This window comes from Elephantulus edwardii, unplaced genomic scaffold (genome assembly GCF_000299155.1).
Source record: "Elephantulus edwardii isolate Elephantulus edwardi_28Jun2011 unplaced genomic scaffold, EleEdw1.0 scaffold00243, whole genome shotgun sequence".
NCBI lineage: Eukaryota > Metazoa > Chordata > Mammalia > Macroscelidea > Macroscelididae > Elephantulus > Elephantulus edwardii.
This window is the reverse complement of record NW_006399993.1, coordinates 3,135,775-3,152,038: the sequence shown is the minus strand read 5'-3', so window position 1 is coordinate 3,152,038 and position 16,264 is coordinate 3,135,775. Positions and strand designations below refer to the sequence as shown.

The following is a 16,264-nucleotide window of genomic DNA, read 5'->3' as shown; positions in this document are numbered from 1 at the left end:
TCTGGACTTTTGTCATGACCATAATACCCAATCATATATAGCTTTTAAACTGTTCTCTCCATCATCTGTTTCAATGCAGTATACATAAGTTTATCCAATTTAATTTTTCTCAGTCTCACCTTAGATTCACTCTTTGAATAACATGCTAGAAATGGATGAAATAATTCCAAAAGAACTGTCCTAGAGTAGCTGTGAAGAAATGCCTTTGAACTAGTGTGATTAAAAAAACCCTACAATAAAATGGAAATTAATATAAAAAATATTTTGTCTGGCTCATTATAGCTTCTTATTGTGTGTACTGTCAAGTTGGAATGCACCAATAGCTGACCCTTGAGGAGGTTTTCAGAGGCAGTAAATTGCACAGGAGATTGTCCATTTTTCTCCTGTGGAGCAGCTGGTGGATTCAAACTGCATATCTTTAGGTTGGCAGCACAATTTCACCACTAAGCCACTAGAGCTGCCTCAGCTTATTCTAGCAGGCCTCCAAAATTCATGCAAGTGATTTTTATGGTACAGATAAAAGAACAATATGCTGATAACAAGATTTCATTTCTAAACAAAGGTGGGCACTAACTATGCTATTTCTATGTACTAGTTATTTTAATATTATTAAAGTGTAAAACTTTGAAGACACAAAGTAGCTTGTTAATCAATGCAGGTTTAGCACTAAGTTGCTCTTACCTATTTTCCATTAGGAAATCAACAACATATTTTTTCAGGCAGTAGAGGTGGGCATCCACAAGGCCTGTGTGGAAACGTATTCTAGGGTGCCTGCAAAAGAGTAAGAAAGAAGGGGCTTAAAATTTTACATGAGTTCTATTCTATACTACAGCAATGGCCAGAGAACAACTAAGCACAGCAGAGATTGTGTGAGAAGGACACAGGATGGGGCAGCATTCCATTCCGCTGTACATATGTTACAGTGAGTCACAATTAACTCAATGGCCCCTGACAACAACAGGTATTAGGGCATTTATAAGGATCAAGGCTATGCTGCTTAAACCCATATTGGAAGGACTAGAAAATTCGACATCGGTTTTAATTCTACCACATAAAACATCTTCCTTTTAAAAATTCAGATTCACAGTTTATGAGGTCTTTAGGCATCCAAAGAGATTAAACCAAAACTGGTATACCCCAACTGCCCCATTTCCTGCAGTGTTCACTTTAGCCATGTTCTTTTACCTACAGAATTTGGCATAAACTATTAATTTTCTTAGAGTATTTCTAATTTCCTGTTCTTGTTTATAGAGACCTCTTCAAATTACTGAGGAGCAAAGATATCAGTTTGAAAAGTTAGTCAGGTGTGCCTTATCCATGCTATAGTCTTTTCAATCACTTCTTTTGTACCCAAGAGCTGGACAATGAATAAAGGTGACAGAAGAAATGATGCCTTTGAATTATAATGTTGGAGAAGAGTACTGAATATCCCATGGGTTGCCAAAACAATAAACAGATATGTCTTGGAGAGAGTGCAGCCAGAATGCTCCTTGGAAGCAAAGACGACAATGCTTTGTCTCACATAATTTGAACATATTGTTAGTAGGGGCTATTTCTTAGAGAGAGCCATCATGCTTAGAATGATGGAGGTTGGCTAAAGAGAGGAAGACCCTCAACCAGATGGATTGACAGTGACTGATGCAATGGGCTCAAGTATGTCAGAGATGATGAAGATGGCAAAGGACAGGGCAGGGTTCAGATCTGTTGTTCGCAGGGTTTCTGTGAATCATATTCAGCTTGATGGCATATAACATTAACAACAACTCTCTTCCATCAGAGCTTTCCCAGGTGTGCTTCCTCCACCACCTTCACTAATAACCCAAGTAGGTACTACCACAATAGTTGGTGTCTACTTCTATCAAATGACTTTAACCAAATAAATTAATCAATTATCATCATTAGGTCAAAACACTTGCCTAATTCCTATTTTAGTCATGTTTCGTCTCAGCCTTTAAAAATGCCATGCTAGCTGAATAACCCTGGACTGCAAAAAGAAAAAATAGGTAAGTCTTTGAGAAGGTTCAGCCAAAATGCTCCTTGGAGGTAAAGATGATAAAACTTCATTTCACATAATTTTGGGCATGTTCCTAGGAGAGGCTGTTCCTTAGAGAAAGACATGCTTTGAAATATGGAGAATTGGTGAAAGAGAGGAAGATCTTTAACTAGGCTGACTGTCAAAGTGTCTGTAGCAATAGAATTGAGTATGTCAGAGATTGTGAGGATGGAACAGGATAGGACAAGGTTCAAATCTGTTACTCACAGGGTTGATATGAGTCATATTTGACTTGATAGCACCTAAAAACAACAAGTATTGTTCCAATTTATTTTATCTAATAATAATAATTAAAAATATCCTCAGGATTTTTAACTGATTCAGTGATGGTCAATGAAATGAAATTGTGAATATGCAAGATGTATGTGCCTAGATGGTAGATGGATCTTAGCTGAAACAGGGAATACCAGAAGAATGTCTATCTGTGTTTCAATGATTATGCAAAAGCATTTGACTGTGTGGATCACAAAAAACTTTGGCTGGCTCTGTGAAGAATGGGAATCAAAGAACATTTAATTGTGCTAATGCGAAACGTATACCTGGACCAAAAGGCAGTTGTCAGAACAGAGCAGGGTAACACTGCATGATTCAAAATTGGGAAGGGTGTACACCAGGGATGTGTCCTGTCTCCATACCTTTTCAACCTGTATGCAGAGCAGATTATCCAGGAGGCTGGGCTCTATGAGGAGAACTGTGGCATCAGGATTGGTGGAAGATCTATTAACAGTCTGTGTTATGCAGATGACACAACCCTGCTTGCTGAAACTGAGGAGGACCTCATGCACTTGCTGCAGAGGGTCAAGGACTGCAGCCTTCAGTATGGACTGAGGCTCAATGTCAAGAAGACAAAGATTCTCACCACTGGACCAATTGGTAGCATCAGGATGGATGGCGAAGAGATTGAGATTGTTCACAGCTTCAGTTTGCTTGGCTCCCCGGTCAACACTCTTGGCACCAGCAGCCAGGAAATAAAAAAAATGTATTGCGATGGGAAAGTCTGCTGTTGGGGACCTCTCTAAAGTACTCAAGAGCAACGGTGTCTCTCTGGAGACTAAGGTGTACCTCATACAGGCCATGGTCTTTGCAATCACTTGTTATGCATCAGAGAGCTGGACAATGACTAGGGAGGACAGAAGGAGAATTGATACCTTTGAGCTGTGGTGCTGGAGAAGAGTATTGAACGTACCATGGAATGCCAAGAAAACAAACAGATTCATCCTGGAGAGGATTAAACCAAGCAACTCTTTGGAGGCAAGGATTCTGGGGCTTTGTCTGACATACTTTGGGCATGTTGCAAGGAGGGACAGGTCCTTGGAGAGGGATATCATGTTTGGGAGGGTGGAGGGATGGCGCAAGAGGGGAAGACCCTCTATGAGATGGACTGATTCAGTGACTGGGGTAATCGGGATAGGTGTGTCAGAGGCAGTGCGACTGGCACAGGATAGAGCACGGTTTAGGGCTGTTGTGCATAGGGTCGCTATGAGTCGCAAATGACTCGACGGCACATAACAACAACATGTGCCTAGAATGATAATTAGATAAAAAAAAATTATAGTTGATGGCCTGAAATGGGAGATTCAGAAGTAGTACAGTAAGGCCTTTCAGATACTGACAAGGGATACTAGTTTATTGCCAGGGCTGTAGAGAGTAAAATATATTCAAAGTGTGTAGATCGTAACCAACTTTGAGCAGGGCACTGCTGCTGTGGACTCTGATGATCAAGAGATTTGGTTATGCAACATGCACATGGCCCTTGTTTTCCAAGTGGGAAATTATGTTTCTAGTCGGGCCTTGACCTGTAATTTTCCAGATGCAGTTATTATTTCAGACACCCACATCTTGCAAATTCCAGTCTGCCTTGGTGTCACTGCATTAGCCATGAGTGAACTATGAAGAAGCCTTGAAATAAACAAGTGAAGTAAGGGGAGGAGTAGGGTGGAAAAAAGAAGATTCTGATCATACTTGTCATCTTTCTTCCACTCTGTGTTGCTTTGTCCTGACTATACTTTTAAGAAATCATTCTTATGGGTTCTAGATACCCGAGAAGACAAGAATTAATTAATTGAATAAACTATAATGCACCACACTGAGTTCACATGCAAAATACTTCCAAAGGAAATAAAGAAGAAGAAAAATTCAAAAAGAAGGATTATTGTTTAACCACAAAGGTCAAAATTTGCTTTCAAAGTATCTTCATGAAAGTACTTAGCCTGTCTATATAATGAAATGCTTACATCTGTTCCCAATGTGCCAGATAAAGCCTTGGCTTTGACAGTCCTTACAAACAACTGCATGAGAGCGTCCAGGTCTGCATAATGCATTCCCAGAACTGCAGTGGAAGAAGGCTTCATTCTGAGTGCTGGTGGCATGCTTCCCTTCAGGCATTAGCCTCACAGTCTGACTTTTCTCCATGCGTTCAGGCTCAAATAGCATCATTCCTATCATCAATTTCATCTTATCCAAGATTCTCCAAAATCCTTTAATTCATGTCCTCTCTGAAAAACCTGTGATTATCAATGATCCTTCAGCTTCTTTTTTTAATTTCCATTCATTCATTGTTTCACTTTTCTCCCCTCCCAACCCTCCCCTCTAGAAAAGTAAAAGAAAAATTTTTTTCATTGTTTTACAATCGCTCCCCCCAGGTCCACTACACTATGCAGCTTTTGCTCTGGACTCCCAACATAACAAAAATACCTAATAACATATCCCTTTTAAACAGTTTTCTCCCTCCTCTGTTTCAATGCAGTATACATTACTGAACCCATCTTTCTCAGTCTCTCCCCAACCCCAATGTCAGTCCTATTTTACAACAGTGGCACCATGCAGTATTTGTCCTTTTGTGCTGAGATACTTCACTCAGCATAATGTCCTCCAGGCTCACCCATTTTGAATAATACTGCATGAGTTCCTTTTTTTAACGCAGTGTAGTATTCCACTGTGTGAATACACCACAGCTTCTCTATCCATTCATTTGCTGATGGGCACTTAGGTTGTTTCCAACTCCTTGCTATTGTGAACAAAGCCGCAATAAACATGGGTGTGCATATATCTGCTTGGATGTCAGCTATGGTCTCTTAGGGGTATATTCCCAGTAGTGGAATTGCTGGGTCAAATGGTATCTCTATTTGCAACTTTTTGAGAAAGCGCCACACCATTTTCCAGAGCGGTTGCACCATTTTACACTCCCACCAGCAATGAATAAGGGTTCCAGTTTCTCCACAACCTCGCCAGCATTTGTTGCTTGCTGTTCTGTTAAATTTTGCTATTCTTACTGGGGTGAGATGATTTAGTTGTTTTGATTTGCATCTCTCTTAGAGATAGGGATTTTGAACATTTCTTCATGTGCTTGTTGGCCATCTGAATGTCTTGTGGTGAAGTGTCTGTTCATACCCTGTGCCCATTTTTCTATTGGATTATTTAACTTTATCTTGTGGGATTCTTCAACTTCTAATACCCATGCAGTATGACAACAGGTGAAGTGAGGAAGGTGCAGCAATCTCACTAGGCCACACTCTGCTCTAGAAAACTCATCCCCATTGATTGAGTTCTGACTTACAGCTGACTCTCCATGGGGTTTTCTGAGGCTGTAAATCACATGAGAGGAGACTGTCCCTCTTTCTTCCGAGGAACTACAGGTAGACTAAAACTGTCAGCAGCATGGCCTTTGGGTTAGCAGCACAACTCACTAGGGACCATGGCAGAGTCAACTATCTTATATTTTTCACTTTCTTCCATCTTCATTTTGGCTTCTAGAGAGGACCTTCTGATATCCTGGGTAATCTTTCTCAAGATCAGCAGAAGTGATGGCTCCAAGAATCTTTCCTTCTTTATCCATTTTAAAATCTTACTAAAATGGATGGCTCCTGGATCATGATTTGAAAAGATATGGAAGAGATTATGTATGGCTCATTAGCAATGAGTTTTGTTTCTCAACTGTACATAAATGTAATTTAATGAGGAAAAGCCAATCCTTTTGAAAAGTTTTTATGAAAGTACTTTGAGATCTACCATGTACTTTGCATTTATTTTGCATTGTGCTAGATTAGAAAAAAATAAGACCTAGTTTCTGAGACAATACAGCTTATAGTCTAGCAAAGAAAGCAATTTCTTCTCAAAGCTTTTCAAAAAGAAAATTTCCTGCTGATATAACCTCCATCTAACCCCATGTAAGGAGGGAGTGCCACTGTAGAGTAAACTCCTTACTCCCAGTGATCAGGGAAAAGGAGCTTACGTGAGGTTAAAAGCTGAGAGCTCTATCATAAGGTTGCTAGAAGTCAGAGCTGACTCAGCAGCACCTAACAACAATAAGATGAATATTGTTGCTACTCAGAGAGCTCACTATTCCTCTGATTTTATTTTTGGTGCAGTTTTAGGCTTACAAGAAAATTCTGCAGAAAGCTCAGAGCTCCTATTCTCCCTTATTATTGTTCCTATTGGCACCTTTCATCCAGAGATACATTTGTTACAACTGAAAAACCATTATTAACAGAAATTCACAGTTTATGGTTCATTCTTTGCATTATATAGTTCTACAGGTTTCAACAACTGTTTACTATTTGTAAAAATATTATGGCCAAAATATGTAAGAATAATTTCCTGCTTTAAGTATGCCTTTGTTCTTGTGTACTGCTGAGTTGGAACCTACCCATAACTGACTTGCAGAGGGTTTCAGAGGCAGTTAATTGCACAAGAGGAGATGAGCCTTTGCCTCAAATACTTCCAGCTTATTGCTCAAAAGGGCTATTCCTTGGCGACAAACATGATGCTGGGAAAACCGTAGAGGCTCAGCAAAGGAGTGGAAGATCCTCGACCAGGTAGATTAACACAGTGACTACTGAAATGGCCTCTAATGTGTCAGGAAGTTTGAGGATGCCACCAGATAAGACAAAGCTCAGTCAGATCTGTTGTTTGTAGGGTCACTATGGGCCATATTCACCTTGACCTAACAGCAATAACAACTGCTGCAGAGTAGCTGATAGATTTGAACCGCGTGCCTTTGGGATTGCAGCATAGCTTCTTACTACTATGCCACCAGAGCACTTAAGTATGCTTAGTCTCCTATTACTTACTCAAACCCATTGTCCCCTACCTCCCTCGGTTCTGACTTCCTGCCAACTATACTATTTAGTGTCTCAGAAGATCAAAGACTATAGTTTTCAATATGAATTAAATCTCAACATCACGAAAACAAGAATTAAAAAAAAAAAAAGAATTCTCACCACTGGACTGATAGGTAACATCATGACAGATGAAAAAAGATGGAAATTGACAACAAATTCAACTTATTTGGAACCACAATCAACACCCTTGGTACCAGCATCAGAAAAACAGGCAGACATACTGCACTGAGAAAGTCTGCACTTAGGGCAAATTATTGAGGAACAATGTTGTCAGTTGATGACTAAGATGTACCTGAATCAGGCCTTGGTATTTTCAAGCACTTATTATGCATCTAAAAGCTGGACAATAAATAAGGATGACAGAAGAACTGATGCCTTTGAGATGTGGTGGTAAAGAAGAGTACTGAATATTCCAGGGAAGTAAAAAAGAACAAACAGATATGTCTTGGAGAAGGTGCAGCCAGAGTATTCCTTGGAGGCAAAGGTGACAAAGCTCAAATACTTTGGGTGTATCGTTGGGAGAGTCCATTCCTGGAAAACAGACATCATGCTTGGAATATGCTTGGAAAGCTGGAGGGCTGGTGAAAGACAGGAAGATGACCTTCAACCAGACAGACTGACATAGTGACTGCAGCAACTGGCTAGAGTGTGTCAAAGATGATGAGGGTGGCGCAGGATAGGACAAGGTTCAGATTTGTTGTTCAGAGGGTTGCTATGAGTCATATTTAACTTGATGGCACCTAACAACAACAAAAGAGACAGACTCAATACGCGGAACAGATCACTTGGGAGGCCAGACTTTACAAGGAGGAACACGGAACAGATCACTTGGGAGGCCAGACTTTACAAGGAGGAATGTGGTGTCAGAAGTGGAGGAAGACTCATCAACAACCTGTGACACAACCTTGCTTGCTGAAACTGAGGAGGACCTGAAGCATTTGCTGCAGGTCAATGACTGTAGTTTTCAATATGGATTGAAGCTCAACATCAAAAAAAGAAAGATTCTTACTACTGGGCCAATTGGTAGCATCATAATAGATGGAGAAGATATTGACATTGTTAACAATTTCAGCTTGCTCAGCTCCACAATCAACACTCGTGGCATCAGCATTCAGGAAATCAAAAGATGAATTGCATTAGGAAAATCTCCTGTCAGGGACCTCTCCAGAGTGCTAAAGAGCAATGATGTCAGTCCAAGAGACTAAGATGTGCCTGATCCAGGGCATGATCTTCACAATTACTTGCTATGCATCTGAGAGCTGGACAATGACTAAGGATGACAGAAGACAAATCAATACCTTTGAGCTGTGGTGCTGGAGACGAGTATTGAACATAACATAGTAGACCTCTAAGAGAACAAGCAAGTCTGCACTGGAGAGGGTGAAACCAGGTTGCTCACATACTTTGGGCATTTTGCCAGGAGGAACCAGTCCATGGAGAAGGACATCATAGTTGGAAGGGTTGAGGGTCAGTTTAGGAGAAAGAGACTCTGAATGAGATGAACTGACAAAGTGGCTGTGGTAATGGGGGCAGGTGTGTCAGAGACAGTGAGACTGGCTCAAGATAGGGTGGAGTTCAGAACTATTGTTCATAAGATTGCTACAAGCTACAGGTGACTCAATGGCACATAACAACAACAACAACTTGATTGTGCTCATGCAAAACCTATACCTAGACCAAGAGGCTGCTGTGTGAAAAGAGCAAGGGTCAAAATCAGGAAAGGTATGCATCAGGGTTGTATCTTTTCTTCATACCTATTTAATCTATATGCTGAAGAAATAACTCAAAAAGCTGGATTTTGAAGAAAAAAGTGGTGTCAGGATTGGAGGAAGATCTATCAGTAACCTTTGTTATGGGGATGGCATAACCTTGCTTACTGAAATTGAGGAGTACTTACTGCAGAAGGTTAAACACTACTGCCTTCAATATCTCAACACCAGGAAAACAAAAACCATCACCACAGACTGATAGGCAACATGATAATGGATGGAGAAAAGATTGGGACTATCAAGGATTTTCTCTTACTTGGATCCACAATCAGTACACTTAGTTTCAGCAGTCTGGAGATCAGGAGACATTGGGAAAGTCTGTAGTCAGGGACCTCTCCAAATTATTGGGGAGTAATGATGTCAATTTGAGGATTAAGATGCACCTGATCCAGGTCATGGTCTTTTCAATCACTTGCTATATGTCCAAAAGCTGGACAATGACTAAGGATGACAGAGAAGAATTAATGTCTTTAAATAGTCGTATTAGAGAAGAGTGCTGAATATCCCATGGACTGACATGATATATTTTGGAGAAGGTGCTGCCAGAGTGCCCCTTGGAGGCAAAGATAATGAAGCTTCATCTCGTATACTCTGGACATGTTGCTAAGAGAGGATATTCCTTAGAGAGGGACATTACACTTGGGAAGGTGGAAGGGTGGTGAAAGGGAAGATTCTAGATCAGGTGGGTTGATACAGTGACTGCAGCAATAGGCTTGAGTGTGCCAAAGACTGTGAGGATGGCATGGCATCAGATAGTGTTCAAACTGGTTTTTCATAGGGCCACTATGAGTCGTATTCAACTTGACGGCACCTAACAACATCAGTTTAGTATGCTGTTGTTTGGTCTGTTTCCTTAAAGATATATAGCTTTAAAAGCCTCCCAGGGCAGTTCCACTCTGTCTTATGAGTTTGAATTGACTTGATGGCAACACATTTTGGGGGCTGAGACGTGGAGATGGGAATCAAGTATTTAAAACTCTGGAGCAGATGTAAACTATATTGAGAATGGTCTTCCACCTAAATTGGGAAAATACAAAGTAGAATAAAGATGGCAAAACCATAAGCATCAAAGGAAGTGCAAAGAAGGGTTAGTCAGCAAAGTCTCAGTCCTTGTGTACTGGAAGTTCTATGAACAGCTTTATGCTTATATGTTTTTTTTTTAAATTTATTTATTTGTATATGGTTTTTTTAAAAAAAACAATTGTAGATTTCTAGGCTTCATCTCTGAGACTCTGAGTTCACAGGTTAGGATGGAAACAGTGTCAGTCAGTCCAGAAGGTTTTCACTGATACTTTTTAAAGAAGCAGATCGCCAGGTCCTTCTTCCTAGTTGGTCTTAGTTCTAGAAGCTCTGCTGAAAACTCTTTTCTATGAGTGACTGGTGGTATCTGAAATATCAGTGCCACAGCTTCCAGACAATACGACAGCATGTAAGCCACCACAAGACAGCAAAAGACTTCTCATACAACCAGAGAAATAATCAAGAGTGTAAACCCATTTGCACCACTGTCAGAAAGACAAATATGGTCCTGATTTTTGAGGCTGATGTAAGCTCTTGTTGCCCAGATATGAATGTCTAAACTGCCCAAGATGCACTTGTTTAATTTTATTCCATTTTAAAAGATTTTCTTTAGAAGCTTGTGTAATTCTTTTCATTACCCTTCCAGTAAAAAATCTTGACATGTATTCAAAACAATATGACACTAGTGAAGAAAACATGATTTTCTTATTAAATATTTGGCAAAAAGGCTTTTTATTGCTTATGAATTATGAGAAACACATGTTTGACAGAAATTAAACAGGAGTTTTAGAGAGATAGAAGAGGGATCTTTAGAGAACAATTAAGCCAATCTTTTTATTTTTGTTTGTTTGAGAAACTGAGGCTAAGAAAAGCAAAGTAAAAAAAAAAAAAAAAAAAAGCAAAGTAGTTTTCTCAAAATCAAATGATTGATTTGTAGTAGTCTCAGGGCTTGGAACCAAATTCTTTGGGCTTAAACCTCTGGTAAAGTGCTCTTTTTACCAGCAATACACTTTCCACTACACATGAAGTCTCTTCAAGTAAAAAAAAAAAAAAAGAAGAAGCTAGTTTTGAGAAGATACTCTCTGGTCTCACTAGTAAATTGTTGTTAGGTGCCATAGAGGTCAGCTATGATTCACAGTGACCCTATGAACAACTCTGAACTCTGCTCTATCCTGAGCCAAAATCACCATCTCTTAACACACTTGACCCCATTGCTACAGTCACTGTGTCAATCTGTCTTGTTGCGGGTCTTCCTCTTTTGCATTGACCCTCGACCTTTCCAACTATGAAGTTCTTCTCCAAAGACTGGCCTCTCCTGACAATATACTCAAAGTATGTGAGATGAAGTTTCACCATCCTTGCTTCCAAGGGCCGACTTGATTTTACTTTCTCCAGGACAGACCTGATTTTCTCTTGGCATTTCATGGGACAATAAATATTGTTCTCCAGCATCACAAGTCAAAGGCATTGATTCTTCTTTAGTCATCCTTAGTCACTGTCTGACTCTCGGATGCAAAGCAAGCAACTGAAAAGACCATGGCTTGGATCAAGTGCACCTTAGTATTGTTGCTCTTTACAACTTTGGAGAGGTCCTTAACAGAAGATTTTCCTAGTGCAACTGGTCTTCTGATTTCCTGACTGCTGGTGCCAGGTGTGTTCATGTGGATTCAAGTAAGATGAAATCATTAACAATTTCAACCATTTCTTCATCTATCATGAGGCTGACTATTGGTCCAGTGGTGAAGATTTTTGTTTTCTTGATGTTGAGACAAAATCCATACTGCAGGCTGTATTCCTTGATCTTCTGCAGGAAATCCTTAAGTCTTCCTTACTTTTAGCAAGGAAAGTTATGTTATCTGCATAACAGGTTGATGAGTCTTTCTCTGATCCTGATGCTACACTGTTCTTATTCCTAAAGTCCAGCTTCTCAAATGATCTGTTCAGCATATAGTTTGAAAAGAGATGAGGAGAGGATATTTACCTGATGCATATTCCTTTCTTGATTTTGAACCATGCAGTCTTCCCCTGCTCTGTTTGCACAACAGCTTCTTGATTTAAGTACAGGGTTTGTTTTTACTTTTTTAAAACTTTTTATTGGTTTGCATACAAAGATTAATATACATAGTGTTTTGTACATTTACTCTGTAGGTAAATGTTTTCTTTCTTTTTCTTTTTTTTTTTTTTTGCTTTGTTAGCATATTTATTTATTTATTTATTAGTTTTAATGAACATTGACAGAGATTTTGGGTTTTCATTCATTCATTGTTTCACTGTTTTCTCTACCCTCCTCCCCAGTTTGTTCTTCTTCCCCCTCCCCTTGAATGTCTGTTTTAATTGTCCAATTGCCACAGTGCTTGTCAAAGCCAGTTCTGATTAATCTCCTTTGTCAGTGTGTCCTTTGCCATTCCCTATCACTCCTCCCTGAGAGGGACTTCACCCTGATTCATAAGGAGGTAAATGTTTTCTATGAGCAAAATCAAGTGTTCTCATTAGCTTGTTGTTGTTGCTGTTATTTGCTTGTGACTCATAGCGACTCTATGTAAACAGCTCTGAAACCTGCTCTATCCTGTGCCAACAGTTTCCTATTTTTATGCCAACTTAACTTCCCAGCCTTATCTCCTAGTATTCCCTATATGTACCTTCCACTTAGGTCACACTGTCCTACTCAGTTTTTAAATAAACCTTGTACAAAATTCTCTACATTTTTATTATTTATAACACGCTCCTACATAGGATTGATTAGTTTACCAATTTCCACATTTGATCTAAATCCTCTTTTAAGTTCAAAGTCTTCTTCTAGTTTCTCTGACCACCTCAATTCTGAGGGAGTGTTACTGCTCTGAATATTCAGAAAATTGACTATTGGTTTTAATGCTTGACACTGCTAGCCCTCTATATGCCTCTTACTTCCCACCTAAGCCCTTTAAGTTAAAATATCATGCTTCAACCATCTTCTGGGAAACCAAAAACCATAAGAGAAAATTTAATTAACTGACTGACACATTCCTAAAAAGTAGAAACATTTAATTAGCATGACTATAAAAGGAAATTTAATAAATTGAATGACATGTTCTTGAAAAATACAAAGCATGAACAGAAAAAGCTTGGGTCTGTTCTTAATTAATAAAATAATATGAAGCAAACTCCTTTCCTTCTCTGATTTTTGCACTGTTATCTGAAATAAAAGGACTCTAGGATTCCTTCTAATTGTAGAATTTCACATCAATATCCATAGCAACAGCAGCCAAGAAATTAAAAGATGTGCTGCACTGGGAAAATTTGCTCGCAAGGATTTCTCCAAAGTTCTAAAGAACAATGACGTTAGCTTTAAGACTAAGGTGTGTCTGATCTAAGCCACAGTCTTTTCAATTGCTTCCTATGCATCTCAAGGTTGGACAGTGAGTAAGGATGACAGAAGAAGAATCAATGCCTTTGAGCTGTGGTGGCCAAGAAGAGCACTGAATCGGCAATGAAGGAGTGAAAGCCCAGAATCCCTGTGAATGTTCATGGAAACTAATAAAATTTAATAATAATAATAAAAAAAGAAAAGCACTGAATACAACCACAAATTGTCAAAAGAACAAACAAATCTCTTGGAGTAAGTGCAACCGGGATGTTCCTTTAAGCAAGGATTATGAAATGCCATCTGACATACTTGAGCAGAAAGGACTGTTTGAAAAACACATGATCATGCTGGGAAAGATGGAGAGTCAAAGAAAGAGAGGAAGACCCTCAATAAGATGGACTGATAAAGTGACTATAACAAGAGGTTTGAACATAATCAGGGAGGGTGAGGATGGCCCAGGTTAGGGCCAGGTTCAGATCGTTTATTCCCAGGCTCAGTAAGTTAAAGTTAACTTGAACACACCCAAAAGCAACATGTTCTAAATGTATCGACAAATAATCTCATCATAGGTAAATTCTTTTGAAATGAAATATGCTTCCTAAGGTTTTTTTTGTTTGGTTTTTTTTTAAAGATTTTAATGAAATAAAGAACTTGGATTTCTATTCATTCATTGCTGCACATTTCCCCCTCCTTGCCTTCTCCCACCCCCCCATCCCGCCCTGCCCCAGTTAACTTTTTTCCAAAGGAAAAAAGTTCTTTCACTGTTATACAGCCAGGCCCCAGGACCACTTTACTATGCAGCTCTTATTCTGGACTCCTGTCATGCCAATAATACCTAATCATATATTCCTTTTACATAGTTCTCTCCCCCTGTTTTTAAGTTTTGTTTTGATAGATACATTTAGAAAACAAACAATCCATGGTAAAAACATTTATGTAAAAAAATGTAATACTGATTTACTTACAAAGTTTATTGTTTTTCACAAAAGATCCTTCCCATTTCCTTCATCTACCCCATTGAATTGTGCAACCTTATGATTAACACCCCCCATCTTCACCCCTCTGCGTCTCCCCCCCCCACCGAACCCCGTGGATCCTCATACTCATTCTATAATAATGGTTTTATACAGCATTTGTCCTGTGGGACTGAGTCCATTCAGCATAATGCTCTTCAGTCGCAAGTTAGGTAATAATTTACAAAATCCTTGGTCCTGCGTGCTGAGTAGTATTCCATCATGTGAATGTACCACAATTTCTCAATCCATTTGTTAGTGGCAATGACCCTCTGAATTGCCTACTACTTTCCCCTATAAAAATTGTGAATTATTTTTAAGATAGACCATAACACCATAAGGTAGAGGATCTCCCAGGAATGACATGGATCCCTTTCCAGGGTGGAGATGGTCAATGGCGCCCAGTGCACAGTGCTGCCTAGCCACATCCCTAGAGTCCACCACCATGAACCCTTGGGCTTGTTCCTTTATTCACACAGGTTTCTTTCTTCTCTCTTTTTTTTAACATCTAATATGATTTTAATAACGGGGCAAGATCTGAGGTTAGTTCCTTTTTTTTCTGTTTTGTTTTTTTTTGTTGTTGTTGTTGAGGGGGTGGTAGTTAGTTCTTGTAGCCCCGGCTGGCTCTTTGGGTTTGGTGTGCTTGAACTTCTGGTCCTTGGAGCAGACTAGGGTTTGGTGCAGCTGTGCAGGGTGCCTACCTAGTGCCTTACCGAAATGCCTGTACACCTCTCGCTTGGTCCTTGTGCGGCCCTAACAGCAGCAGCTCTTGGGGGAGTCCAGGATCAGCTGGTCCAAGGTGAGGATCTCATTCCAGCCTTAAGGATGTGGCTACGGGCCGGGCTGTTCACGCAGAGCAAACACTGTCCGCTTGTGCACCTCCTGAACTGACACACACCATCAGTTTTGGTCCTGACCATCACAGCTGTCATGTTTTCCCGGTCAGGAAGCTTAATCTTCTGGATCATCCAAGAAATGGGCAGGGGAGGCCAGTTGGTGGGGCTCCTGAACAGCCTCATCAGCTTCCTCTGGCTGAAGGTGGAGTTGGTGTGCCTGGCCAGGAACCTGTAGGGCTTGAACAACAGCCGGAAGTAGATGTCCTGGCTCTTGGGCTCCTTGCGCGGACCTTTTGGTCCTTGTGGGGGATGTCAACTCTCATGGCACCCCTTGCCCAGCCAGGAAAGAAGGAGTAGCACCAGCGTGGGATAGGTTCACAGAGCTTTCTGGGGCACTTGATTTTTCATGGTACGTGCACTGGGTGCTTATTCTTCTTATTAAGAAGCTGGGTGCCACGACGGAATACTACGCAGCACCCTGCTTGGGAGGGAACGGAGAGCATTATGCTAAGTGAACTCAGTCCCATAAGCACAAATACTGTATAAGATAATTATCGTAGAACATGTATGAGGATCCAAGGTGGAAAAAGGGGATCAGAAAGATGAGAATGGGCTTGGGGACTAAGGGGTGGTGGTGGTAGTGGTGGGGTTAATTATAGGGTCGCATGATTTGATAAGTGGAGGGATGGGTGAGTAAGGAAATGGGAAAATTCCAGTGTGAAAAATAACGTATACGAACTTTGTAGTAAATCAGTATAAAATAAAAATGTCATTATTAGGTATTTCTTTATCACAAGAAAAAACCAACAACTGTTATTATGAAATATACATAAAAAAATTTTGCCATTTCAACCGTTTCTGTGTACAGCCATACCTCAAAGATACTGTTTGGTTCTGTAACAATGAAATAAAGCAATTATTTCAACAAAATAAACCTTATTAGTTTTTTGTTTCCCATTGTATGTATGTTTATTGCAGAAAAGACCATCAACTACTCATATACAAGTTGAAATTAAAGCTAAAGATGGTCAAATCAATGGAATCCAATTGAGAATCCAGAGATCAACCCATCTATCTATGGTCAACTGATCTTTGACAAGGAGATGA

At 39.9% G+C, this 16,264-nt stretch overlaps 1 protein-coding gene across 2 annotated transcripts in view; it reads right to left on the bottom strand.

Moving 5' to 3' along the window:
* Nucleotides 1-16,264, bottom strand: part of EIF2B3 (eukaryotic translation initiation factor 2B, subunit 3 gamma, 58kDa) — a 236,212-nt gene that overhangs the window by 109,394 nt on the left and 110,554 nt on the right. For both annotated transcript variants that reach the window (XM_006898998.1, XM_006898999.1), the window contains exon 5: nucleotides 682-771. In XM_006898998.1, the coding sequence (XP_006899060.1) occupies nucleotides 682-771 (90 nt within the window). The remainder of the gene's footprint in view (nucleotides 1-681; nucleotides 772-16,264) is intronic.